General features: G+C 42.6%; 1 protein-coding gene across 2 annotated transcripts in view; it reads left to right on the top strand.

Annotated features, from left to right (window-relative positions):
* The first annotated feature begins 1,444 nt into the window (after positions 1-1,444).
* ATXN7L1 (ataxin 7 like 1) overlaps positions 1,445-26,375 on the top strand; it is a 111,265-nt gene continuing 86,334 nt past the window's right edge. For both annotated transcript variants that reach the window (XM_048934081.1, XM_048934083.1), the window contains exons 1-2: positions 1,445-1,719; positions 2,147-2,215. In XM_048934081.1, coding sequence (XP_048790038.1) covers positions 1,605-1,719; positions 2,147-2,215 — 184 coding nt within the window. In that variant the 5' untranslated portion in view covers positions 1,445-1,604. The remainder of the gene's footprint in view (positions 1,720-2,146; positions 2,216-26,375) is intronic.

Genomic DNA, 26,375 nt, shown 5'->3' with positions numbered 1-26,375 from the left:
GCTCCATGCTGGTTGCTAACAAGCCTGCTGCGATTGACTGGTTTTCTTTTGAGGCATACGTTGGCGAGCTCTCTGCTTCTTTGATTGTTTTAATTGTGTTCCTGTCATTTCTTGCAGCTAGCGTTACATGACTGGAGGCACTCTGGCCAGGCCATATGGTATGAAAGATTTTAGGCTTGCCTCCAGATATTAGTGATGGGGCTTGTGTATTCCAGCTACTTTTTGGGAAAGGTGGAGTGTAAATGCTGTCTGTATCTAATACTGTCTGTTAACAGCATATATGGGGCAAAGCTGATTGTCCTTTGCCCAAAATGTTTATCCATTTCAGTGCTGCAAGAGCCCAGTCTCCATAAAATAGTAAAAAAAGTACTTAAACTTGTTTCAGGCTGCAGTACCGCATACTCTTCTCCAGCCTGCTTTGCTGCCTTCAGCAGCTCTTGTTCTGCCCCTCTGGCCACTGTTGCAACCCTTAAGCCAGCACTACGTGCTATTTTATGCTTTAGTCTAAAGTAATTGTATGCTCTGCTTCAGCACAGTCCCATAACCCACAATGGGTTGGAATGGAAACGGTGACAAAGGGTCATAACTTAGCTGGGGAGAGAGAGGTAGTGGGGAAGGGATGGCGGGAGGCCCTCAGCACCCCCAGATGAAGGGCTGGGCTCTCCACTGCCCACAGCCCCGACCAGCAGCAGGAAGGATGCTACGTGTGTCCTCGGCAGGGCTGCCTAAATGCAACCAAACCTTCAGCAGTGTTTGCGTGTGGCTTTATAGGTGCGAGCAGTAGGTTAACACTGTAATTCCTTTATGTGAATTAGATGTATCGAGTCAAATATTTTCCACAGGCGTGTTTTTCACAGATGCGCATTTTCTATTCTTACCTCAGCGAAGCAATGAGCCAGCAATGACACAGGCCTAGAATAAGGTGCATGCGTGGGTCCCACGGCTCGCAGGCAGCGAGACGAGACCTCAGCAATACCTGAGAGGGCCGGGACCGACAGCTCTCCCGAGTGCCGCACCGCAGCCCCACACCCCAGCCCCACGAAAACCATTTGCCAACACACGACCACGGCCCGGGCAGCGCTCGGACAACAAAATGGCTGTGGCCGCGCCGGAGGCGCTCCCCGGGCGCGCAGCCGGAGGCGGCCGGGGGAGGGCGGCCCCGCGCCCCGCTCCGGGCCGCCGCGGGGCCGCGATCCCGAGAGGCGTCCCGGGGACTTACTGCGGGGCGCCGGGCCGGCGGCCGCCTCCCGGGGCTCTCCTCCGCCGCGGCCCCGCGCGACGGCTCCGGGCCGGGCCCGCGGGCGGGGGGTCGCGGGGCGGCGGGGCCGGGCGCGGGGCCGTCGGGGCGGGCGGGTGGCGGGCCGGGGGCCGGCGGCGTCGCGGGGCGCGGCGCGCAGGCGCGGGGGGCGCGGGCATGCGCGTTGGGCGGCGGGGAGCCCGATCTGATAGGGAGCAGGGGCTGACACTACCCCCGTGTGGGCGGCGGAACGTCCCGAGGATGACGTGCGGCGTTCTCGAATCCCGTGTCTCGCTCGCTCGCTCGCCGCCGCCGCCGCCGAAGGAAACGGGAAAAGCAACAAGGAGGCAGGAGCAGGCGCGGCGCCATGGCGGCCCTGGAGCGGCCCGTGCCCAGTCCCGAGGCGTTCCTGGGCCAGCCCTGGGCCGCCTGGGTGCGGGAGGCCGCCCCCCCGCACGCGCACGGCGCCGCCCCCCCGCACAGTAAGGGCAGGGACCGGCCCGCGGCTCGGCGCGCCGTTCCCCTTCCCGCAGCGCACGCACGGCCGGGGCACGGCTGCCCTCCACCCCGCGCCCCCCGGGTCGGGCCGCGCCGCGCCGCGGGAGGTGCCGCCCCCCCGGGCGCTCAGCTGACGCGCCGGGCCCCGGTGCCATGCGTGCGGGTGGCGCGGGCCGGGCCCCGCCGCGCGGGCTACGCCGCTGGGCCGGAGCCGCGGTGGGGGAAGGGGGCGAGGGGGAGGATGCGCGGCGCCGAGCGGAGCGGTCGCGGGGAGGGGAAGGAAGGGGAGAGAAGGGGGGGCCCCGCCGGCGCTGTGGCGGTGCCGGAGCAGCGCACCTCCTCACCTCTCTTCCGAACAATGCGTGCACACCTCGGGCCTCGGCTCCTGACTGTGCCTCTCCTCCTCTGCAGGTGCAGATCTGGAAGAGACTGGAAAGGAGGGTGCGAAAAGCAGGGAGGTGATGAGGCTCAATAAAGAAGGTGAGCGCGGGGCCGGCGCATCTCCCTACCTGTCGGTGGTGGTTGGCCGCGGCGGGCGGCCCCGCTGTGCCCGAAGTCGGGCAGGTGGCTGTGGTGGTGTTGGTGTGGTGCGGGAGCACAGCTGTGCGCAAGTGGCAGGTGTGTAAGGGGACAGGGTGATCCTAAGGCAGCGGAGGGGATGGGGTCATCCTAAGGCAATGGATGGCCCTGTTGGGGCCATATTGGATTTTTGCTGGGGACTCTGTCCCTTCTCAGTGTAATGCTTTGCACTCTTCTATGAGAAGATGAGCAGATCGAGCCGTGCGTCAGGGCAGATAACCTCTATGTTGTATTTTTATATACGCTTATATTCTTAAAGCATTTGGCTTGTTGAAGCAGTCCCTCAGGATCATTGTATTCTCTTTAGGCCAAGTTCCGTTTTATTCTTTCATTCTTGCTGCTGGATGTGACTTACAGTCAACTGAATACCCAACGTCTGACGTTGCCGTACAGTAGGCCAAGTCATGCGTATTGTGCAAAACCCAATACAATAGGTCACTTGGGTCAGAGGGTTTGCTGGTACCATAAGTATGGACGGGCAAATTCCAGGCTGATGATGCCTGCCCATAGGCCATGCTTGGTTTAGTCCTGTCAGCTGCTGGGCAGCACAGGCAAATCACTCTGACACATCTTGTTGGTGATGTGTATAGTTGAAATTGTGCTGGAGGAACATCTAGTGCAACTGGTGGGATGGTTTGGGACGTGCTCTCGTGTAGTGTTCTGTTCACTTTGTTTCGTTAAGGAAGTGCTATGTGCTTGCTGTCTTTCCATCACAATAAATACTTGTGAAATTGGTTCCTAACAAGTGGTCAGGTATAGAGTAACTTCTGTGTGACTTCCTGATGCTGAGAGAAATCCCACCGTCATATCTAATGCCAGAATAGATATTCTGAAATGGTGCAAAGGTTCTTGTTACTGTATCGCTGCCTTTACATTATTTAAGTTTGAGCACCTCAGCAGCTTAAATGAATTTTATTTTCTGTAAACAACTCCTGAAAAAGAATGAATTAATTAGTGAAGTCAATTTGTGTGATAAAATTGCGTAGAATACAGATTAAATAAAAATAAATTATGAACAATATAGAACCCCCGCTTTGACAGACCTTGATAGAGATGCCAGGCTTGATTGTGTTCCTGTCTTGATTGTTTTACGTGCTGGAACTCCTCTATTTTGCCATCTCTAAAACAAGCTAGAGACAGAACTGGGATTTTAATGTAGTTCATCAGTAGGTGCAAGGTTTGAGGCTCAGTCTGTACGGCTATCGGTAATGTTGTGCATGCACTTATTCAGAAGCAATTGAACACAAGTTTTGGTAGAAGAGCTTGACCTCCATAGGGAGCTTGGTTTGGTGAGATTAAATATTTTGTGCCTAGAAATCCTAGAGCACAAATTCTTGTTGTGATGTTATTTGAGATGTAAAGATCGAAGAGCATCACTGCTCCTTAGTCATACCCACATGCAAATCATTTCCTAGAACGGTTCAGTGTATGGGGTGAACTGTAGTCCTTTATTGGTTTTTGGGGAGTTCACAGACTCCATTAAGGGAGATCTAGTTGAACTTGCTCTCCAGAAAAATTATTTCCAAACATGCAGTGTCATCACTGATGGTGACAGGTGTGAACTACTTGCTGCTTTTATAGAGCTTGCATTGCAGAACTGTTTAAAACAAACAAAAAAGCTGACAAAATACTGTTGCATTTAGAAAATAAAAAGCTGTAGGAATTCTTTTGTTTCCTTGTAGCAACTTGCTTTGGATCACTTAGAACTTTCACAAAGTTCCAATAAATGAGTATGTGTTGAAATATTTCTCCCATGTTCACCTGAGCAGTCTGTTAACACAGGTGCTTCCACCACACCCACCCATGTGTCTGAACACCCAGTGTAGATCCTGCTTGAGCCCTGCTGTCCTTAGCAATAAAGGTGTGGAAAAATGTGAAGAGTTAGATTGTTTCACAGAAAGCATTGCTGGCATACTTGTGGAATCATTCGTGCGCTTCCTGGGGTCTTGCACACAATGTTCTGTGCGATGTTGACTTTTTTTGTTGGGTTTGTTAGTAGACACGGGCTGTGGTCATGGTAGGTCTTAGTATCAAACTCAACTCATTTCTGCTTTGCGTTCTTACATGTTTGAGTAGGCAGTCTATGCCGTTTATGGTGTCAGGAGATTGTGAGTGGTGTTGTGCAAAAATCAGACTTTGTGTGTAAGGTAACAGATGGACGGGACGTTAAGAATAATACCAGTCCTGTCCAATAAAGGCAGTGTAAAATCTCGTCTCGTCATGCTTGCTTCTTTTAACATTTATCTGAGTTTTGTCAACTTTCATTTATGTGGCCTTTCCTTTATAAATTACTGAAACTGTAGGCAGGATGACATGGGAAGGGGACGACAGTGATCATCTCCAGACCACGGCAAGGTGACACGTGTTGTTATGGTAGAACCTGATGTCAAATACTTCCAACCAGCTTCATCCCCGCATTGCTGCCTCCTCTCTGGTTGTATGCTACTGTGGATAGGGTGGTGGGCTGCTCTTCCTCCTTCTGCGGCCTTGCTGGGAACCCGGAGACAGTGTGGAAGTGGGCTGCTGCATTTCCACCTGATGATGTGTACTTCTGGCTCATCCCTGGGCAGTGGGGTCACAGTCCGGCTGTGCTATTCATTTCTGTGACACAAGAGGTGCACTGAGGCTGTGTGCACCATGGCCATCTTTAGGAAAGAAATACTGATGCAGAAAGATCACTCGTTGCTTTTATTTATTCTGCAGTGGATGTAGAAGCAACACCGGGAGAGAAATTTCCTGAACATTTGTTGTTCAGTTTTGTAGATGGAATTGCTTTTTGCATGCTAATACTTCTGGGTTTTCCTTCAGCGAATGCGGTTTGTCCACGGTTGACTTCTACTGCCGTGTAGATCTGCGGAGAGAGGATTACGAAGTTGCAAGCGTTCACAGAAAATGCAAAATTTGATGCATAAATGTATGTGCCACAAAAAAAAAACCAAAACAAACAACAACTTTATCTGCTTATCTAATCAGGAAGCTGAAACAGTATTGTGTAACTTATCTGACAAATCACTACCAGCCAACTAGCTTAGCTAGAAGAGGGGTTATCAGAATTGGAGCAGCATTTGGAATTTATGTTGAATTTTTAAAAGCTTGAATGGTGTATTTGAACAATTGAAGATTTTCTTATAGATAGCATGAATAGTAAAGAGTCTATATTTATTTGGCAATTTGTGTCCTGTAAACATTACCATAACTGCAAGCTTAAGACAGATACTGTGGCACTTTATTACTGGTGATATCCTGTACCTGATTTTAGATTAATTTTGGAGGTGTGTGTTCTACCTTATACATTAATCACATTCTTCTACTGTGTTTTTTTTTTTTTTTCTTATATACAGAACTCTTTATTAATATGTATATATAATCAGTTTAGCAAATGTGCAAGGATTAAGTGCTGGGACTATTTCCAGGCAGAAACTGCCTGTAAAGGAGCAAAAGATACCCTGTGCATCTTCCGTAACTACAGCAGAGTTAGATGTGACCTGTGGGATTTAGATCTATATCTGGGTACTTGGTGTCATAGCCAGCTTCAGTTTCTCAGTTCATTGGGTTTGTATGATTGAGGTTTCAATCTGATGATGTGCGTGTTTTGTCTTAGATAATCTTTTCAGTAATCATTCTGACTCGTTGTTTAGCATTAAGAATGTTATATAAAAATGGCTCTATTCTGTTTTTCTGATTTCTGTGTTTAAAATTTGAGATTTTCAATATGATATTTGTGTAGCTCCAACCATGACAATTTTACTTGAAGCTTGTATATGTAAACTAGAGCTTAAAATCTACTGGTTTTCCAATACTCTTCCTTTTTTTTTTTTTTTTGACTTTCCATATGAATATCTGATGGAGAGTTACTTGGTAAATGCTCTGGTACCATCAGAACTAATCTAAGAGGGTTCTGATTAATTTTGCTTTCAGGATTTTGTTCTTCAGTAAAACATCTTGATACATTTATTATTCTTCATGGGAAAAAAAATAAGAAGTTAAGGAGGTTGGGAGATGGTAGGGAACACTTCAGTACAGAAGAAGGATGTAGCATATAGCATTGTTTTATATGAGAAATGAGGAAGAAGACTAAAATTATTTATGAGGATATTGTGAAAGAAGGGAAGACAAAACCAGCTGGTTGATGTAAGCATGGAGTTTGGAGTTGATTTTTTTATTTTTTTTTCATTATTTTAATTTTAGTTTGTTTCCTAGTGGCTTGCGAATGGAGCCGTCTCCTTTAGAAACATTTCAAACAAAAACTGTAGAATAAAACTTTTGTTTTTATTTCCTCATCTTTTCCCTTTTTTTTTGTGGTGGTGAGGAATGTTGGTGAGGGCTGAGAGGGAAGGAAATGGTAACGGTGTGCCCCAGAAGGGCGAGGTGAAGAGATTATTGGATTTAGATCACCTTACCGTAGCTGATGATTCGGGTTTTTTGTTTGTTTTTGTTTTTACCGTGGGCAAAAGAGAGGAATTAATGCTGTCTAATTTTAAATCTCTTCCCCGTTAGCTAGTAAAGTCTTCCAGAGATACTAGTTCTTAAACAGATGCAGTATTCAGGTGGAGCTTGATGAGTGAACAACCTGAGAACTGGCAGGATGCAAAACTTGCTGCTGGCAAGGGAAACTTTTTCTTACTGTTCTAACTTTTATGCAGGGGATAAGAATAATGAGCAAAGGTCCCAATGGGATTTTTCTTCAGGATGAGAAATGACAGTGGGTTTGAATTGTATGCGTTCTGGTGTTTAAATTCCTGATCAGTATATGATATCTGACTCAATTCTTTTCCCCTTTTTTCAATAGCTTCTGCGTGTAGAGTGGAGCGGCTCCACGCTGTGGCTATAGCCTCATTTAATATGTCTTGAGGACTGGCTATGGAGGAAGAATGGAACCTTATGTACGATAGTGCCCAGAAATGCAGTGATAAGTATAGTTCAGCTTTCAGAAGATAAGTACGTAACTGTGAAGATAGAGCACGTTCTTTACCTCATCATCCTGCACCCTGGGTGAAAAGAGCAGAGCAATGAGAATGTTCTGTGATCAGATACTCAGTGTTTTGAATCAGGATTTTAATATATTAAAATATATATCTAAAACTCTTGTTCTCTAAATGACGTCTTCAGAAATTCTGATTTGGTTAGGTGGCATGTGTTCAGGAGATAGCTTTCCCAGTATTTGTCCAAGAGTTACTCTGAAAAGCTTGGTCCCCCTCTGGTTTGAGGTATGTCTTTTGCATATCAAGGGGGAAAGCACATGTGGTTTTCTGTCCGCTGACAGCGCTGCTACTAGAAGTCTCACTGTGACATTCCTTCTACTCGTTGTAACTTATCACAGGACTTGAGAGCAAGGGAGATGACCCCAAGCCCTGTTGTCATCACAGAAAGTGAAGTCACGTGTATCTAATTTTGTCTAAGATACAGAAGCACTGTTTCTTTATTGATCCCTCTCTTTATAGGGTTAATGGTTCATAGATGGAATTTGGGTTTCCGCTTTAAATAGGGTCTACGCAAGTGTTGAACCATTGCCTCTCAGTTGGAGTAACTTCCTTGAAGTGGGCCTTTTGTTCTTCAGTAATTAAAAATGGAGACACTATCAGGTTCTATTTTACCTCTGAGGCAAAAGATGCTGGCCACTTAATGAAAGCTGAGGTATGTGAGATGGGAGCAGTGCGAGAGGGAATGTGTTTAGACTGCATTTTAAGTTACAGATCACTGGAGTCCTGTGGGCAGAAGGCCTGAATTTCTGGTAGTCCCAGTGAAAGTTTAGATTTATGATGCTATGTGCACTACTAAGTAAGATCACTTGCAGTGAAAGTAATATATAGATATGAAAAGGAATATGTAGTGTTTCTTAAGGAATTAATTCTTCTCTAATATTAAATGCCATGACAACTTGTTACTAAAAATGATTTTTGAATAACTAGCAAAAAAAGATGTTCAGTTTACATGGGTATGGATTAATGTCAAGTTACTCGATCCCTCTATCTTTTAGCTTCAGCTTGGCAGAGATGCTCTTTGGCTTGTACTTGAAAAAGCAGATTCAGGAGTTGATGTGGGGTGCCAGGTGAAGCTAGTAACTTAAATGTCAGAAGACCTGTGGATATTGCTGTAGTGAAACAGTAAGGATTGTTGATAGAGGTCTCTCGGCACATCTGTAGGAATAAGTTTTTGGTTCTTGTTCTGGGTGAGGAAGATGAACCCCACATGGGTATAGTAATCCAATTTTTATCATAGTACTTTGCAGCTATCTGAGCTAACTCGAATTGAAGATGGAATCCAGCACTGTTATTTAGGACAGAAATGGGACAGAAGGAAACCAACTACTTTATGCATGATTTGCATGATTTCTCTCTCTTTTTTTTTTTTTTTCTTTCTGGTCTACTTTCCATAGATGATTGTTGATGATTTTAAGGGAGTGCTATGTTATAATTTGTTTTGCATGGCTTATTAAAAATTATGCTTGCAAGCCGCTTATATTGTTGGTGAAGTGGACTTTGTGATTGCTCTCAGTCTTGCACTCAACAGAATTAGAGATGTCTTCCTTTCTTCTGAGATGCCGTAATTATTATTCAGCAATTTATTTTCATGTTTCAGTCTGTTATATTAATAATACAGACCTGAAGCCCAGCTTATCTTCCTCCTTGTACTGTTGACAGCAATAAGACTTTAGAATTGTTGAGTCTTACTGAATTCTGCTGTTAATGTTCAAGTATGTACAAAATGTGTAGTGTCTGAGGAACAAAGATTTGTCTTTTCCCAGATCCAAAAGAGTGGCAGCCAGAAGTTCTTGAAGACAGAAGTCGTAGATTCTGTCTTCTGGTACCAGTTTGTGCCTAGTGCAGTTTCACTTAATCCCCAGGCCTCCTCTGAATCATGTGTAAAACGGAAGCAGTTGTATTGTGACAGAGCTGTGTACAGCACACAGGGGGGTTAGGCTGGCTTCCCCTTCTGTTTGCTTGGAGCAGGTGTTCAGCAGAAGAGAGAAAGAAGGGCTGAGGAAGAAGCGTTGAGAAGTAAGGTTGACTGTCAAAGGGTAAGGGTTCATGGCGTTTGATTCTGTGTGGGGATCTTTGCTGTGCTCTGTTTTGTTTATATTTTTTTCTGATACGCAGCATTTGATGTTTCTGACCAGTCACTCTTCCTCTTCCTTCTACTGCAGGGAGCTAGACATGAGAGGGGCAGGGACTCTGGGAACTGGAAATTGTATTTGCACTGGACAGTGCTAATATAAGAAATGTAAATTGTCACGTGTCATCCTTGAATCTCTGATAGATGTTCTTTCCTCAAGTCACCTTTTGGCTGGCAGTGATTGTGCAGATCAGATCGATGGTCAGGTGAGAGTTAGCATTTTATTTTTTAGGCTGCTTTTAGTCACACCTCATCGAGTTGGGATAGTGTTGATGATTTAGATCAGAAAAGTTTGTTGGAGCCATGTCACTGCAACAAGCACTGACAATCTAAAACCTTATTTGTTTGGGGCTGATAATGGAGTCAGCTGGAGGACAGTGATCTGGATGAATGTAAGTAATTAATCTCTTACTACCGTGATTAGGAAGGGAGAATTATTATTTGCAAGATCCTAATACTAGCAGCCCCTTCAGGGACTAGACACTGTTGAGCATGGTAGCAGCGCAGGGACAAGGGGTGCGTGCACCTGCATGTGTGTTTGTTGTGAAATCCTTGTGCTATGGAGAACTAATTTTTAATGTATGATAAAACAGGAGTTTTAGTATTGACAAAGACACTTAGTTGTTCAGCATGGAAGGTGGTAGACTTTGTACACTACTAGCCTAGTAAGCATAATTTTCTTAGAGCAGTGCAAGGAGAGCTTTCAGGTGATGTTTAAAGGACAGTGAAGTAGTTTTGCAAGTACTCAGAAGGTGTCTTTACTCGGGTGTGGAAGCTGAGTCACAGAATTGTAGGGGTTGGAAGGGACCTCGAGACATCATTGAGTCCAACCCCCTTGCCAAAGCAGGCTCCCTACAGCAGGTAGGAACCTGAATCAAAAGAGTGGTTGTTGAAAATTTGGTAAATGGATACTGACATCACGAGCTAACTAGATACGTAAGCAAATGATGTCTTGGCAGGTAGGATGGGGGCAGTATAGCTTAGGTAAGGTAGGAACCTAAAAAGCAAAGATGAATTGTTCCCAGTGTTTGAAGTTGGGGGATTGTGCATAGATGAACGTAGAGGGAATAACAATCAGTATCACAAAATAGAAAAAATAACTTTTGAACCAGTGGGAGTATGTAAGATAATGTTCGTTGAGACAAAAAAGAAGAAAATCTTAAGTATAATGTAGCAAAGGACAAACCTTTGGGGGTGTTGAGAGAAGGATTTTTTTCTAAAGGCTAAGACAGGAGGAATCAGTTACAGACAAAGCATGAATGAGTGGATTGAGAGAGAAGTCATTGTCAAAGATGACATAGTATTTCACATCTGAATGATGGACAAGATGATGATGTTGTCCACAGTGATCAAGAAGGGAAGTGGTGGGGGAAAAAAAGAGGGTGGAAGAGGTGAGGCCTAAGCTCTGATCTATCTGTATAGAGCTGAAGGTGACAGCTTTTCAGTGACAAGAAGTGTCAGAAAAATAGGCTGAGGTTTTTTGTTTAGGCATTAATCTGCTCTGTTTGAGACCTGTCTCATAAGGAGCTGAGTGTAGGGATGAAATTCCCAAACAGAAGGAAAGTGCAAATGTTGTCATTCAGGAGCCCTAAGAGAAGATGAAGTAGGAATAAGGAGCTTTTCAGTGACCTTGAAAGGAGTTGATATGGGGAGGAAGGGAAGGAAGCAGGAGAGAGCAGAGTTGTGGAAATGAGGAAAGGAGAATTCTTTGAAAAGAGAAATGCATTTAATTTTAGTGAAAGACACGAATGGGTTATGGAGGATAGAAGTGGTGAAGTTGCAGTAGTAAGAGGTTTCTAGATACTTTAGTGGAAATATTTGCATCGTGTTACAAGGTATAACTGAAGGGACTCGGGGCTGGAGTCAGAGAGATGTTGCAAGTGTAGTTTGTCATTGAACAGTTCATAATGAGCTCAGGTGAAAGGATAGAAGAAGAATCAGTGTAGTTAAAGAAAGGGATCAGAGGTAGATTTCGAAACAGAGGAAATACTGGTTGGCTGTCTGGGAGAAAGTTGAGCAGAAAAGCAGCAAAGGAAGAGTGAAGAATAAGGTGATGTGAGTGAGAATTTTGACATATGTGTTTCATATCTGTGGTATGAGGAAGAAGGGAGAGCTGAAGGGAAGGGAAGGGAAAGGGAGTGGGAAGGGGGAATGTGAAATGATTATTATTTTTTTCTGGCTTTCTTGTAGAATAAATATTTGCATTCTATTCTAGAGAAAGAAGTGGATACAAGAGAAAAGATTTGAGGAATGAGTCAAAAGTAGGAGGAGAAAAGGCTGAAATTGCAGGTGTGGGTTCAGCTCAACTGGAGGAATGGTACAGCTTAGTAAGCAGCAAGGGAAGAGAGAAAAAATGTGCAGTAACCTCATTTCCAGACTGGTTTCCCTTTCCACTGCAAATTCTAGGACAAAGGGAATGGTATTTAAAATGAGCATGGGTTCAGGATTGGTGGAGCTGAACCTCATCCTGGGAAGAAGAAAGCAAAACACATCAAAGGTAGAAGCAGAAAGAACAAAAAAAATGTTAGTAGTATGAAAGAGGGTGGAGTCCAAGCTAGTGAGAATAATGGGATGGGAATAACAAGCAATGCTGGGAGAGTAAATTGCTGCCACTCAGAATATGCCAGGTCGGCCTTCGCATCAGCTGAGAGATTTTTTGGAGATGGCTGGGAGGACTATCAGGAGTTTCTCTTCAATGACTACCTCATGCTTGAATCCATCACTTGCCTTTGAGAAAGATCAAAGTCCTTAAGAAGAGGAAGGTTCTGGAGCAATCAAGAGGCTGTCACCTTTCTCTGGAAAGAGATGATTGTGACAACCATGACTTTGGCAGTAGAAGGCTTCTGTGCATCGCTGTGTAGTTTTATCATGCAACGTATTAGGTGGAGGTAGAAACCAAGTAGCAAAGTACTTCTGTTTGAGCAGTTTTCTTTTTCATAGTGCATCGTAAGTAGTTACACATCTACCTGAGCCATTTCTTGCTGATATTAGCTTGTGCTTCCTGCTTTCAGAGCACTGCAAGGCCGTATGATTACATTTTCAGGGACTGGGCCCAGGTTAACATTGTATTATGTTGGGTGTATCTTCAGAGCTCTGGTAAACATGGGCTCTTGCTTATCTTGCAGGGCAGAATGAGCTTGTTGCTGTCTACGTACTATGAACGGGCATGCTTTATGATACAGCACTTTTTATTATTATTTTTTTTTTTCTGAGGAAGCAAGACTTAATGAGTTCTGCGGTGTTAACATGGGAATGGCTGTCATTCCTGATACAGGCTACTCAGTGTTTAAGAAGTTAATCATGGGTTTTCACACCTCTTCAGTAGGTCTAAATACCTGTGTAAGTGCAGGAACAGGAAGAGGGTGCTAGAGGAAGAGTTGCCTGCTCCCACATGGAGGTAGGTCTGAGCTGATCTTTTGGCTTGGGAAGGTTTCGCTCCTTAGCTTGCCTCTTTCCCAAGCAGTTTTCGGCCTGTCCCTGCATGTTCTCAGTGTTCAGTCATCCCGGTGGTTCATAAACATCCCCTTGCTGGGTCACTGAGATTGAATTAATGTTTGTAAAAAGTCTTCAGATTCCTTATTCAAGGTCTCCTAAGTCCAGTTTTTGTGTGCTGTGGTTCATGTTTTTGTTTTGTCTTTTGGCTTTATAGAAGACGGAGAGAATTTTGGGCGAGTATACTAAGAAACTGAAATCATGACAATTCAAAAATATGAGGAAAAAATGGAGGAAAGAACTTGAAATTATGGTGAGCTTCATGTAGTTGTTTGGTTTTTTATTTTGTTTTGTTTTTTGGTAGACTCGGCACATTCTGTGCTTGATGTAAGTTTCCTTCAGCTAATCTCATAACTCAAAGCACGCTGGATGTGCGTGTTACCAAGCTTTGTAGGTATTTAGACTCTGACAGAAGTAATGCAGCTTTACATATTCTGGTGTTACTTTGTTCATCAGAAAAATATTCTTCATGGCTGCATCTCTGAATGAGGGAATCATAGAATCACAGAATGGCCAGGGTTGGAAGGGACCTCAAGGATCATGAATCTCCAACCCCCCTGCCACCAACCTCCCCATTTAATACTAGACCAGGCTGCCCAGGGCTCCATCCAATCTGGCCTTGAACACCTCCAGGGACGGGGCATCCACAACCTCTCTGGGCAGTCTGTTCTCTGGGCGACACCTCACCACTCTCTCTGTAAAGAACTTAACAGAGAATGCTGCTACAAGGTGGCTTTTTTTTTTTTTTTTTTTTTTGTGGCTTTTATTATTGTTTCCAGCTTTCAAGGTACCTGTCTCTAGCTTGGCTGTTTTCCAAGTTTTTTTGATAGAACAAAGCTATTGTAAACTATTGCCTTCCTGGTAGGTAAGTGTTTGTTCTGAATGTGAGGTTCTTGGATATTTTTTAATTCCTTTTTAGTGAACATTTATTTGTAGGAGCTCTAAAGAAGTGTGCAACTTTTATGTTCAGGTGGTGTAAAATACATAAAAGTAGTAGCTTTAAAAAGTGGTAAGAGGTGGTCTTTACTTCAAACCTTAAACTGTACTTCAGGTTCAGCTATGAGCAGTTTATGTTGTAAAGATAAATATCTGTGAATGTTGAAGAGTTGCATGTTTGCAGCTATTTTAAGGACGAATTTGAAGGAGGTAGAGAATTAATTTGTTGATGTGAAAGAATGAGGCATCAAAGTTCATAGCATAGCACTCAGGAAAGACATATATAGAACAGATATATAATGAAAGCACGTTACTTGTAAAAATAATCTCTCCTTTTCTCTAAATACTGTTTTAGTGTAGTGGAGCTTGAAAGTGAAACTGATTGTAATTGTCAAACTGCAAAAAGGACATAAATACTCAAAGACAGATCTTCCTTAAATCCGTTCCCTAAACATGTCCCCTATTCTCTAAGTACTTATACATTCCTTTTTTTTTATTAGTCATCAGCCTCATCTGTTCTCTTGAATCCTGCCCAAATTTTGATATTAGCCCCAAACTGAAGAGAAACTACCACAACATGCAATAGTATTCCTTATTCTTTCATACTCTGCTCTCTTCTGGACTAGTTCTTTTATGTCCATTTATTTGCGCGTTATGAGAGAAGAGACTAAATGAGATACGAAATTCTAAGTAGCTTTGACTCTTGGTATGGACTTTCATCCTTAGAGTTGATTCTGTTGCAACCGCATTCCTCTGAAGTTTGAGTTTATTTCAAGAGACCCCCTTAAATATGAGCTTTTCATGGCAAATTTTGGAAACACTGTGTGGAAGCGTTGAGAGCAGCAAGAACTGTGTGCAGAACGTTCTTTGTTTTAATACTGTGAGTCTGTGAGAGAGACTTTCTTTATGTTCAAAATCATGTGTTAAAGCTGCTTTTAGTAGTAATCAAGACAGTGTACGCATAGAGGAAGGATATGAAATGTGATTTGTGCCTGCAGCGTTACCTACCATCGCAGTGAGGCAAAGGGACCGAATGAATAGGAGAATAAACAAGTTGACTACTGATAATGTTTATGTATCACCTTTCATTGGAAAAAGATCCAAAGTGTTCTGGTGGCTATGTGCAGAAATTAATCTGTTTGTCACTGAAATGGGGGAATATGAATGCAAATATGGCTGCTGTTGACAGCCTAATCCTACCTGCACTAGAATTAAATGAAAGAATGCTGAAAACCTTCTGTATACTGGTAGGGTATAATCCAGTCCCCACTGAAATATTTTGTTGCATGATGATTCGGAAAGGAAAGAAACAGCGTCTTATTTCTAGATTACTATGTGAATGCAGGTACATAGTTTTATTTGTTTGTTTTTTAGCAAATACAAAGGCAAAACACTTTCAGACCTAATCGTGTTACTTTCCTTGTCAGAGGTTGTGGCATACTTTGCTGGCAAGCATTGTGATTACCAAGTTCCAAAAATGGTGCTCCTATTGGCACCAAATTTTGCTTATTAAAATTAAGCAGTACTGAAGCAGAGCCATGTTTTGAAATGCAGTGGTAGGGCTAATCTTTCTTCCAAAGAATGGTTACCTGGATGACTCTTGAGAGAGCAGGTCAGTTACTGGTAGGGTGTGAGGAAACAGGGTACTTTACTGTGTGTTAGCAACGCACCATGAAGAACAATGTGGCCATCCTAGCTACTTTGTGTCTGTGTTGGATTATTATTTTTATTTATTTTTTATCCAAGATAAAGGGAGAAACTAGATGGCAATTAATTTTTACTACATGCGTTGACTTATAACATTAGCAAATCCTCCATGGCCAACCTGCAGCTCTGCCCTTTGTCTGGTAGAACATTGCCTCAAGCCTGAAGCAATCTTTTGTTTGCCCACTTGATTTTGCTTAGAAAAAATTCTACGATGGCCACCTGGTACTGCAAGAGGTGAATATACAACAGAATGTAAAAATGTTATTGTGCAAAATAGACGGGAAGTGGTGAGATTATTAAAGGAAATGGCTATTTAAGGAGGTGCCTTTACATTAGGTAACTACTGCGTGGTTGCGACATAATGTTTTTCTCCGCAGTTTTTCCCTTGTAAGATGTAGGTACTGAATTCTTACACTCTATCACATGTGGAGTTTATACAATTAAGATTTAAAAAAAAAACCAAACCCACAGTGTGTTTCTGCACAACATATGGAAGCAAATTTGGTCATGGTTCATTCTGAATTTGTTGTGTTAGAAGGAAATTTAGTCTAGAGTATAAGGAGGGAAGGAAGCATTACTCAAAAAGGTTGATTAATTGAAGTGTGTGGCGTGTGTGGAGATCTGGAAGCGCAGGACAGGGAAATCAAGCAGTAGGGAGGTGAATACTGCTGCTTTCTGTACAGCTTTACTGAAATACTGTGTATCAGTTCTGATGTGTGTACTGTAAAAAGGTGTTGGGAAAAACTGGAAGGAGTTCAGAAAAATCTACATTAATTTGAGGTCTGGATAATCAGCTTTAGAATGGAAGATTTAAGAAGCTCAATCTATTTAGTTTATCAACAGACGGTAGAGGCTACCTGATAAGTCCATAAGTACTTAGGGCGAAGGTATCTGTCAGTTAGATGGTTCTTTGTCATTGAGATTAAGGGGATTCTCAAGGCTGAAAGCTGAAGCTAGATCAGTGCAGACTAGAGGCAAGGTGCAGTTTTCTAATGATACAATTAAAAAGGAACAGCTTATCAAGCGATGTAGCAGACTCTCTGTTGCACAAAATCCATGCATGAGGCCCCAGTGCTTTCCTGGGAAGCACCTGCTTTAGCCAGCCAGGAAGCTTGGATTTAAAACTAGAATAATATGGTGACTTTCTGTAACCAGTCTTAATGTAGAGATTTAGTCCAAGTTATATGGAAGCTTTTTGTTCTTCCCTTCTTTAAAACTTCATATGTGTTAAATGCTTCTTTTGGTAAAGTTCATGTAAAAGATAAGGTGATCCAAGCAAAAAGTTTTCTAGAGGAATGGGTAAGAGAGGACTGTTCCTTAACAACAGGCAAAGGAATAAGTAACACTTTCCATTCTCCCTTTTTTACTTTCCTGATAATCAAAAACACAAATATGCCTCCATCTGTTAGTTCTAAGAAAAATTTCATCTTTAACAAAATGACTGTTAGTCTTTCTAGAAGCATTGCAGATAGCTGTTGTTCCTTCTCGCTGTAGTTCACACAACTGACAGCTGGGCCTGAAGGTCTTTAGCTTTGTTTTGTTTGGAAAATGACCTTTGTTAACATGCTTTTTCTGGTGTTGTTTTCTTGTCCACGGATTTATATGGGCATGGCAGGTCAATCTTTATAGTGATGTAAGAGGCTCTGTAATTTCTAGTGGTCTGTGTGAGAGTTCTTTGTGTCCTGGTTTTTGCAAAAGAAGTATTAGGAATCCTTGGAAGGACTTCATCGCTTAAATCATTTCCCTCTTCGCAATAAAGTCAGGGACTAGCCAGTCTGAGTGAAAATATCACCTTTTCTCTTGGTTATGTCCACAGTAAGAACAATCATTGCTGATCTGAGGTACTTAGCAACTTAGATGAGCTGAGTAGCAGCACCTAGCCTGCTTTGGGTGCAGACGCTCAGGGCGTTCTGAATCTCTTGTAAGCGGAGTACACAAAAATAGGTGGCAAGCAAATGTGCGAGAGCTCCCTTACCCCCTCACTAGTATTGCTGCCTCCACAAATGTGTAAAACAAGACCACATGAATTGAGGCTCTAGAAAAGGAAGTAGTTAATATTGCATTTGTTTTTATGAAATGGAAGGTTTCTGGGCCTGCACGCTCAACAAAAAACTAAAGGTCTATGAATGGATTTAGACTTTCTATTTCCTGCAGTTGGAAATGGTAAAACAAATTGTGAATTGAGAAATGAGATTTGCTCCAAACTGTATCAGTGTGCAGTCTGTTGTAGGGTCACATGAATTCTCTGTGATTGAGCACAAACTATTTCTAGTGGGGAATATACAGGGCTGTACCTTTCCTGTGCTATCTTACAGCAGTATGGTGGTTTTCCTCAGTTCCTTGCTGCTGCCTGTGACACGGTGACATAACTTGGCAGATCTCTGATCTGTCAGCTCTTAGCTGAGTAACTGTGCAACATTTAGTTTATACTCTGTTGGCATGTAGAGTGTTACACATGTAGAGAGGCAAACTGAATGTTTAGACTGAGTATCACTGTCGTGATTTCCTCACCAGATAGGTCCCTCTATCCATATTTTACCAGATGTTGGATTAGGCACTGAAAATGTCTGTAACAGTCAACAAAATCATTTGAGGGGTGCTTCACTGAGTAGCGACAGGTATTTGTCCAATGCTTGCATTAACTAATTCTAAAAAACACAAAATTTCATTATTACTGTAAAGATAGTTTGGAGGCTAAGAAGTTGGAACTTGTCTTTTTCCAGAGCTTTTTTAATGTTATGTCCGTCCGTCCCCCCGCCCCATGCAAGTGGAGTTCTTAATGTTACTGAGATTTTTATGATGAGGTACTTGTTTCCTTAGAGGTGAACTCAAAACAATGTGTGAAGGTAGTCTTTATGATACTTGCATGTATTTCTCTTGTGCTGCTTTTCGTATCTGAAATATCTGAACCAAATATGACAACCTTGTTGAGGAGATTTCAGCCTTTCAGTACTTAAAGTGCATTTATAAAAAAGATGGAGGGTGAAAAAAACAAGCTACATGGGCACGTAGTGATAGGACAAGGGGGAACAGTTCTAAACTAAAAGTAGGGAGATTCAGATTGGTTGTTAGGAGGAAATTCTTTACTCAGAGGGTGGTGGAGCTCTGTCACAGATTGTGCGGAGAAGCTGTGGATGCGCTGTCACTGGAGGCACTCGAGCTCTGGGCGGCCTGATCTGATGGGTGGCAAACTCCCTCTGCAGGGGTTTGGAACTGGGCGGGTTTTAAGGTCCCTTCCAATCCATTCTTTGATTTTTAAGCCAGGATCTGCTCTGCAGAATGCCAGCAATCATGCCAAGATCAAGCAGATGTTTGGTGTGCTTAATGTTCCCAGCATCATTTAGTCCATACCTGCATTCAGGTGAGCTGCATGTGAGACTATGGCAAATACAAAACTGAAAGATGATACTTTGACATAAAGCACTAAAAAAGTTAATTTCTAATGTGAAAGCAGGAGTACAGGAAGGGGACGGATATTGCGCAGTGGAGACAGACTTGTGGAAACGGGAGGAAGCAGTCAGATAAATTTATTTCATCTGCACAGTGTGACCAGCCAAGGCTGGTAGATGATCTGTGTGTTAGGCAGGTCTCACTTGCTGTTGCTGTCAGATACAGGTCTGCAATTGTGTACAAACCCTATTGTAAAGCTTCCTTTCAGGTGGTGCGTTTTGTAGCTGTTGATCAAGCTGGAAGGTAACAGCTCCAAAGTTCTTATTTCTCATTTGACTTCCACAGAAAAAAGGTTAATGTTTAAAAAATAAATAAAAAGAAATCATGCTCTGGATGTCATGATGCAATCTCAAAGTCTGAGTTGATTAGGACTGTCATCTTGGTATTGGTTCAGGAGAGAAAAGTTGGAGAACTTCAGAGCAATGTATAGCCCACAGTGACACCAAACTATTCTGGGGGCTTGCTCAGCATTTTGTGTCAGTGTCCTTCCTGACAGAAGCCAGGGCATCTTGAACCATGCATTTCCATCTGTTGGCTATTGCTTCTGAAGAAGGCCTTCCTCTCTTTCCTATTCCCCTTACCAAGATGTTGAGATATGCTTCTGCAGGAGACAGCTGACTGCAGACAGTGGGGCTCCATCCCAAAAGGCAGCAGTGTGAAGGAGCTCATTAACTCCTGCTAACAGTGAGCACTCAGTGTAGCACCCACACACAGAGAGCTGCACCTCTGAGGAGGAAAAACATGACTTTTAGGATCCAGTTATGCTTTAGGATACTATAGACAGGGTAGAGTCTGCAGTGTGGAACCATGAAACTGAAACACTCCATGCTAATGCAGGAGCTTAGGGATGCAAAGAGCTAGAGCACAAATCTGACAGTAGAATCAGGCCATCTTTTAAATTGTGTGTTGGCTAAATGAGCCTGTCCTTGCTCACCCTGTGAGCTCTTTCATCTGCTTCCTCCCACCCTGCTGAGGAGGAGGAGGACTGAGAGCAGCTGTGTGGTGCTTGGCTACCACCAATGTTAACCACTACAGCTGCCAATGCGATGCACATACACACTGCAGTCTGAAAGAGATATGAAGTGTTCAAAAATGTTAGCAAGAGCAAGGAGAAGGATGGCACTGCAGCATTAGCATCTTTATATGCTGAAATTCTGCAGGTGAATTACAACAGATATCCTGAAAGTGCTTGTGTATACATACATATGTTTAGAAAATTCTCTGTTATCAGGTTTTGGATTTTGAGATTTTTCCTTAAAGTATCTGTTGACTCAAAGTGCCACTCTTTTCAAGCATCAGTCATATTTCCTTGTGCACACTTCTAGAGTGTGTTCTAGGGGTCTTTTGCCAAAATGAAAGCTGCTTTTCATTTGTGCTATATTGGAAAATATTTATAGAATCATTAAGGTTGGAAAAGACCACTAAGACCACTTGGACTAATTGCTAACCCATCCCCACCATGCCCACTTACCCGTGTCCCTCAGTGCCACATTTCCATGTTTCTTGGACACCTCCAGGGGCAGTGACTGCACCACCTCCCTGGGCAGCCTGTACCAGTGCCTCACCACTCTTTATGAGAAGAAATTATTCCTAACATCCAACCTGAACCTCACCTGGCATAACTTAAGGCCATTATACCTCTCGTCCTATCACTGTTACCTGGGAGCAGACTATGACCCCCACCTCACCACAACGTCCTGTCAGGCAGTTGCAGAGAGCAATAAGGCCTCCCCTGAGCTTCCTCTTCTCCAGACTGACCCATCCCAGCTCCCATCCGCTCCCCATCACACCTGTGCTTCACACCCCTCACAGCTCCGTTGCCCTTCTCTGGACACACTGTTGGGCCTCCATGTCTTTCTTGTAGTGAGGGACACAAAACTGGACGCAGCACTTGAGGTGCAGCCTCACCAGTGCTGAGCTCAGGGGGACTGTCACCTCCCTGCTCGCTGTAGTATTTCTAGCATTTGATTCTGATTTCTGATATATATATTTTTATGCTATTCATGTATTAATAATTTGAAAAACTACAAAACATTAATTTACTGTTATGTAGAAGTCTCTCTATTGGGCTTCTTATTTTCTTTCAGCTGTATTTTTAATAGCAGGTAGCTTTAAGTATATACTACCTACTTTTAGGTGTACCTGGTGTTAAGTGGGCTGGTCAATATGTATCTGTATGGTCTAGTGGTATTTTTAGATGACCCTTGCCCATCATCAGTGTTTTAGGTCGCTTTGTGAGAATTCTCTCAGTTGTCTTGCAGCAATGCAGTGTTCATAAAAAAGCACATGATCAAACATTGGGTTTGTTTAGATAGAAAATTCACACGTGAATACTGCTTTCAAGGAAGCCTATGCTTAAGTAGTGCTCACTACCAATATCCAATACATGGTCTTTTGCAGGTGTGAGGAGCAGCTTGCCCTTGTCAGACTATTTTCTGCCCTGATCAGCTGATCTGTGATTGACATCTGCTGTCAATTAGAGATTGCTGATGGGCCTCCATGTGTCGAGGTCTTTCCCCTTCGGCTTGGGGGTATCTGGCTGGGCATGTGTCACTTTCATTTGGCATTACTGTTTTGCTTTTCTCTGCTTATCACTTCCTCCATGACTGTAGTAGTAAATAGAGAAAAAGGGGTCCGGGACATCAGATCTCATTCTAATAAAACACCTAGAGTCTGGAGGCCTTCTGTGAAGGCAAATTAGATAAATGTGATGCTTGTGCATTCAGATTGCGTAGCTATTCCTGTAAGGATATTGTTTTCACTTTGGTTTGGCTAGCGGTTTACCCTTTTAGAACCAAGGAACACAACTTTAAGGCACACTTGTCTAAGGCACTTGGCAGGCTGTTAATAAATTAAGCCTCTCAAGCTTTCTGTGACACTTCACAGATGGAGAAACAGAAACAGAGAGGCCAAATGACTTGCTCCAAACATGTAAGAGAAATCTCCAGTGCTGTTGCTAGAGTGCTTTGAATGTGCTTCCACTTGGAGAATGCATGAGATTGGAGTGAGCAAAAAGATTGCTCCTAATTGCAGCATGTAGCACATTTCAACAGAGTTCCTAAAGGAGTTGCATCTTGCAGTTGATGCAGTGTAGCTAGTTGTGTCTGAATGGAGGCTACATCCCACTTTGCCTCACTTTGCACAGCTGCTGGTACTGTCACAGAGAGCAAGGTAACCGAGGGTCAGTTTTGGATATAGGAACTTGGAGGCTGAGACCTGGCACAGTGTGACACTGTCTGCTGCTGGCAGGTTGTGTTTTAATTCTTCCTTTGTTTACAGAGACAGAAATTTCTGTATCTTTTACAAAGATACGTTATGGAAGAGCGTACGTGCAGTCAAACAGGGTATCTGGCATAACCCAGTCAAACACTGGCAAACCTTCCTTTGTATTGTGTTATTTATACAAGAACATATATGGATTGTGCTGTATCGTTGATGTTTAACCTCTGTGTTGAAGCCCGAGATGGTTTAAATTTGTGGCTTCTTTCCTCAATTTCCTCCAAGCAGCAGGCAGAGCAGCAGTTTGTTGTCACTGATGATGCTCAGCAGCTTGAAGGTGGATTTCCTTCATTTCATGGTTGTACCAGCTCGGTATTTTCTTTTTATGAGAACAACCTTACTTGGAGCACTGCTGTGGGGTTGGTTAATTCAGGGAGGCTTGCTGCAACAAGGACTGTGCTGATGGAGATGATACCTACTTTTGTTTTGGTTTTGAGTTTTGACACAGCACTGCTTCTGTCAGAGATTTTGGGCAGATGTAAGGGGATGGTGGCTGGAGGTGAGAGAGAATTACCTGGAGAAGAAGGGTAGGGAACAGGAGATGGGGTGATTTGGCACGGTGGTGGAGTTCTGGGAGCAGATCTTCTGAAGTTGCTGGGAATGTGTCTTGGCCAGTTGTTTGCCCTCTTGCCTAATTTGGTTTACATGTAAGTGCTTCAGCTACAACCTAATGGCAATAGTACAGGAGCCTGCGAATTGCCAGAATATGCTTGACTGAATCAAGAAGTGTGGTAAATGATTAAGCATCTGTTTACTCAGTGTCCTGAGTTGGGATGGTGTCTGAGCTACTGATGGCTTCCAGTTCCCTTGGAATGTGTGCTCAGCGCTCTGCGGGACAGAGTAGAGGGCAAAGTTTCATTAACAGCTGGATAGCTTCCACAGCAAATGACATTGGTCACCTCACACATCCAGAAACTTTTAAGAAAAGTTGAAAATTCTGATTGCTTTGGAAATGATAAAGTTTCTTTCTCATTTATGTTCGGAAGTTTTAAAGTCTGTAAGTCTTCTGGTTGTATTTGAGAGGTGTGCAGACAGATGGATGCGTGTCACTAAGGAGATATCATTGTCCTCATGGAGGGATATCATGATGATGATGATACAGTAAACCAGTCATTAAAATAGAAGTTTAGGTCTTTGTGCATTTTGTTCTATAACTTTAATGAAGTGAAGTGTGATTCCAGTGAGAGAAATAACGGCTGATGATTGGACTGGAATAAATGGTCATATATTTTATATACTATATAAGTTTATAAGCATACTACATAATACTTATATATATTTAAATTATATATAAATATAGATATATAAAAATACTATATATATTAAAAATACTTTTTGCAAAGAAGTGTTATTTGGGAGGAATGCTTTCATTATTTTTTTGTGAAACATCTTTTTGGTGGAATTTTAGTAGAGATCGTTTTTATTTGCAGTTTCATCAATGGTTTTGCAACAAGTTTGACATTTTGTAATAGTCTGTTTCCACAGAGGAATAAAAGTCCTTGTAAGGTTATTGAAACATGCAGTTGTAAAGTGCTTATGAATTACCTTGGAATGTAAACAGTGATTCTAAGCTAGCTATGATTATGTTATTTCAGTAATAATTGGGACACGTTTGATAATTAACTGGGCATGATTGAGGGATTTTTTTTAAGCTATTATTTATTTTCATATATATATATATTTTCTTTTTTTTTTTTTCTTTGACAAGAGGAGGTGACATCAGTTACTTTCTGCCAGCTGTGCCACTGATACTGAATCACAGTAAATTAATTTTGTCTGTAATATGGGCCAAGTGTTCAGCTGCTGAGCTGGAGGTGGTGTATAACTGCAGCATTCTCCTCACTGTAAAATATAGCTCTTAGTTGGAGCTAGATCATCTCATTACAGTCTAAGATTTTGAATATGAGAGTGGATCTTAGTTATCCCCATGTTTTCCTTTGAAATTGTGAGTGTATTGTAGTTGAATTTAATTGCTGATGCCTTTGATAGTGCTGACCATAAAATTCAGGTGGTACATGAAATGGAAACTGCTAATCACAATTCAGTTCCTCTGTCATTTAAGTGGAAGCAAATTGTTATTTGTGTTCGTTAAGAGCTTAGGGTGATGTAGTCAGGAGAAACGAATCTTTTGTTATTCACTAATGAAAAACTGAGGTAAGGTAAAAACTATGTTGAGAACATGCAAGTAGCATTGCAATACTTTTTAATGGTTGAAGTGATATTCCAAGTATTCTTCTAACGAGTATTGCAAATGTAGGAAGTGAGAGATAAGGCTATTAGTCAAAACACTAAATAAATACATTCAATCAGCAAATAAATTGATAGTTGCAGCATCCAGACTGCCTTGACTCTCTTGTACAGTCATACAATAATTATGCATCCTGGTAACTTATGAAGAGTATTTGCTTCCACAGTGGATTTTACAGCTTTCTGTGGCTTTTTTCATTGCAGAAGCATGTTGTTTTAATAAAAATAAAGAGTTCAGTTTTATAAACTGTACAAATTCTTGATTCTTCAATGCTTACAATTGAAACGAGACTTAACGTGTGGCCATTGGCCTCAGTTTATGTACCAAATGATGTACTCCACTTGAACTTGGGAACTTAACAAATATACTTTGAGGTATGAAGCTGGTTCAGGATTCTTCAGCCTGTGACAGAAGTATTTTCCCATGGTAAAAGCGATGTCTCAAGCTGTTCAGATGCAGAGTTCAGCAGCGCACTCACGTCTGTCAGATGGGAGATCGAGAATGAAGGTGTGCGCTGGTAGCTTGGAAACGGTGTGTGATACCCAAATAAGCACCACAGGTGTCTATGGTCTTCCTGGTACTGTGCTGATGTTAGTGTATAATGTGATTTCTATGGTTGGGCATTTACCCTCCTTAATAGAAAGAATTTCACAGCCTCTTTTGGTTAGGGTAGTGATTCTATTTGTGGTTACATTCGTTTACTCTTCATTAAATCCATGGACCAGATCAATCTCATCCAGCTGCTGCCCACATCCCTGAGACAAGTGTCTCTGCGGGTCTGGTGCTGTATGTGCCCCCTTCACACTGAAACAGCCTCAACTCACACAAGCAGCTGTGGAGTTCGTTTCTGAGCTTCCACGTAGTTCCACTTGGAGGTTGTGCATGCTCTGCAGGCAGGTGTCCGCTGTGACACCATGGGTAGGCTATTTGCTGTTTGTTTCAGAAGCTGAATTTTGTTGAATTTTCTTTTGGAAAAGTACTGATAGCAGTGTTTGTTGTTGTGTTGTTTGTTTTTTTTTCCCCTAGATAGAATGTGATGGTAGGAATTAGCTGCCACTTATGCCTTTGTAATTATCACATAAACTTGTAGATGAGGTGTTCACATATATTAAGGTGTACATAATACTTGTTTTTGTGCATGGTGCTTTTCATCAATAAATTTGAAAGTGTTTAATTAGAAGTTACCATGTTCATAATTCCTCCTGATGTATGGAGAAAGCAACACTAAGAATTTGAGAAATTTGGCTAACAGTTTTCCCAGTAGGCCAGTAAAAGAATGCAGGGTTTGGCTCTGACCCTGTCTGCTGTCCTGCCTGCTGGATTGCATTTGTAACAGTCCTGCAAGGATCATACTGCTAACAGTAAACAGGGGGTAGGTTTGTTCCTTGTAATAGTTTGGAGGATGTTTTTATTTAACGGAGTTGGTGAAAAGGTCTCGTGTAATCTCTGCATGTAGACCTTGGTGATATTTCTTGCTTTACAATGGTAGAATATATCTGAATTCCACGAGAGAAGGTGGCGTACCTTTCTTTGCTACCTCTTTTCTCTCATTTAGCTAAGGTGCTGTCACTGCTGAAATCAGGTGAGAGCCAGAGATCTGAGAGTGGCTGTGAAAAGCTGTGTCATGGGCTGGATCTGGGAGACATCTTGTTCCAGTATTACTAGAACTAAATAAATTGGGGAATACCAGGAGGCACAGTACACTTGCAGAAACACTGGGTAAGTGGATCCTAGACATATGAAGAATTGATCTTTAAATAGACTATTTTAAATGACATTTTTTTTTAATATTGTTGCAGAGCTAGCACGACACTATAATACGGGATTAAGCAAACA

The sequence above is a fragment of the Lagopus muta genome, chromosome 1 (assembly GCF_023343835.1).
Source record: "Lagopus muta isolate bLagMut1 chromosome 1, bLagMut1 primary, whole genome shotgun sequence".
NCBI lineage: Eukaryota > Metazoa > Chordata > Aves > Galliformes > Phasianidae > Lagopus > Lagopus muta.
This window is presented reverse-complemented; position numbering and strand designations above follow the sequence as displayed.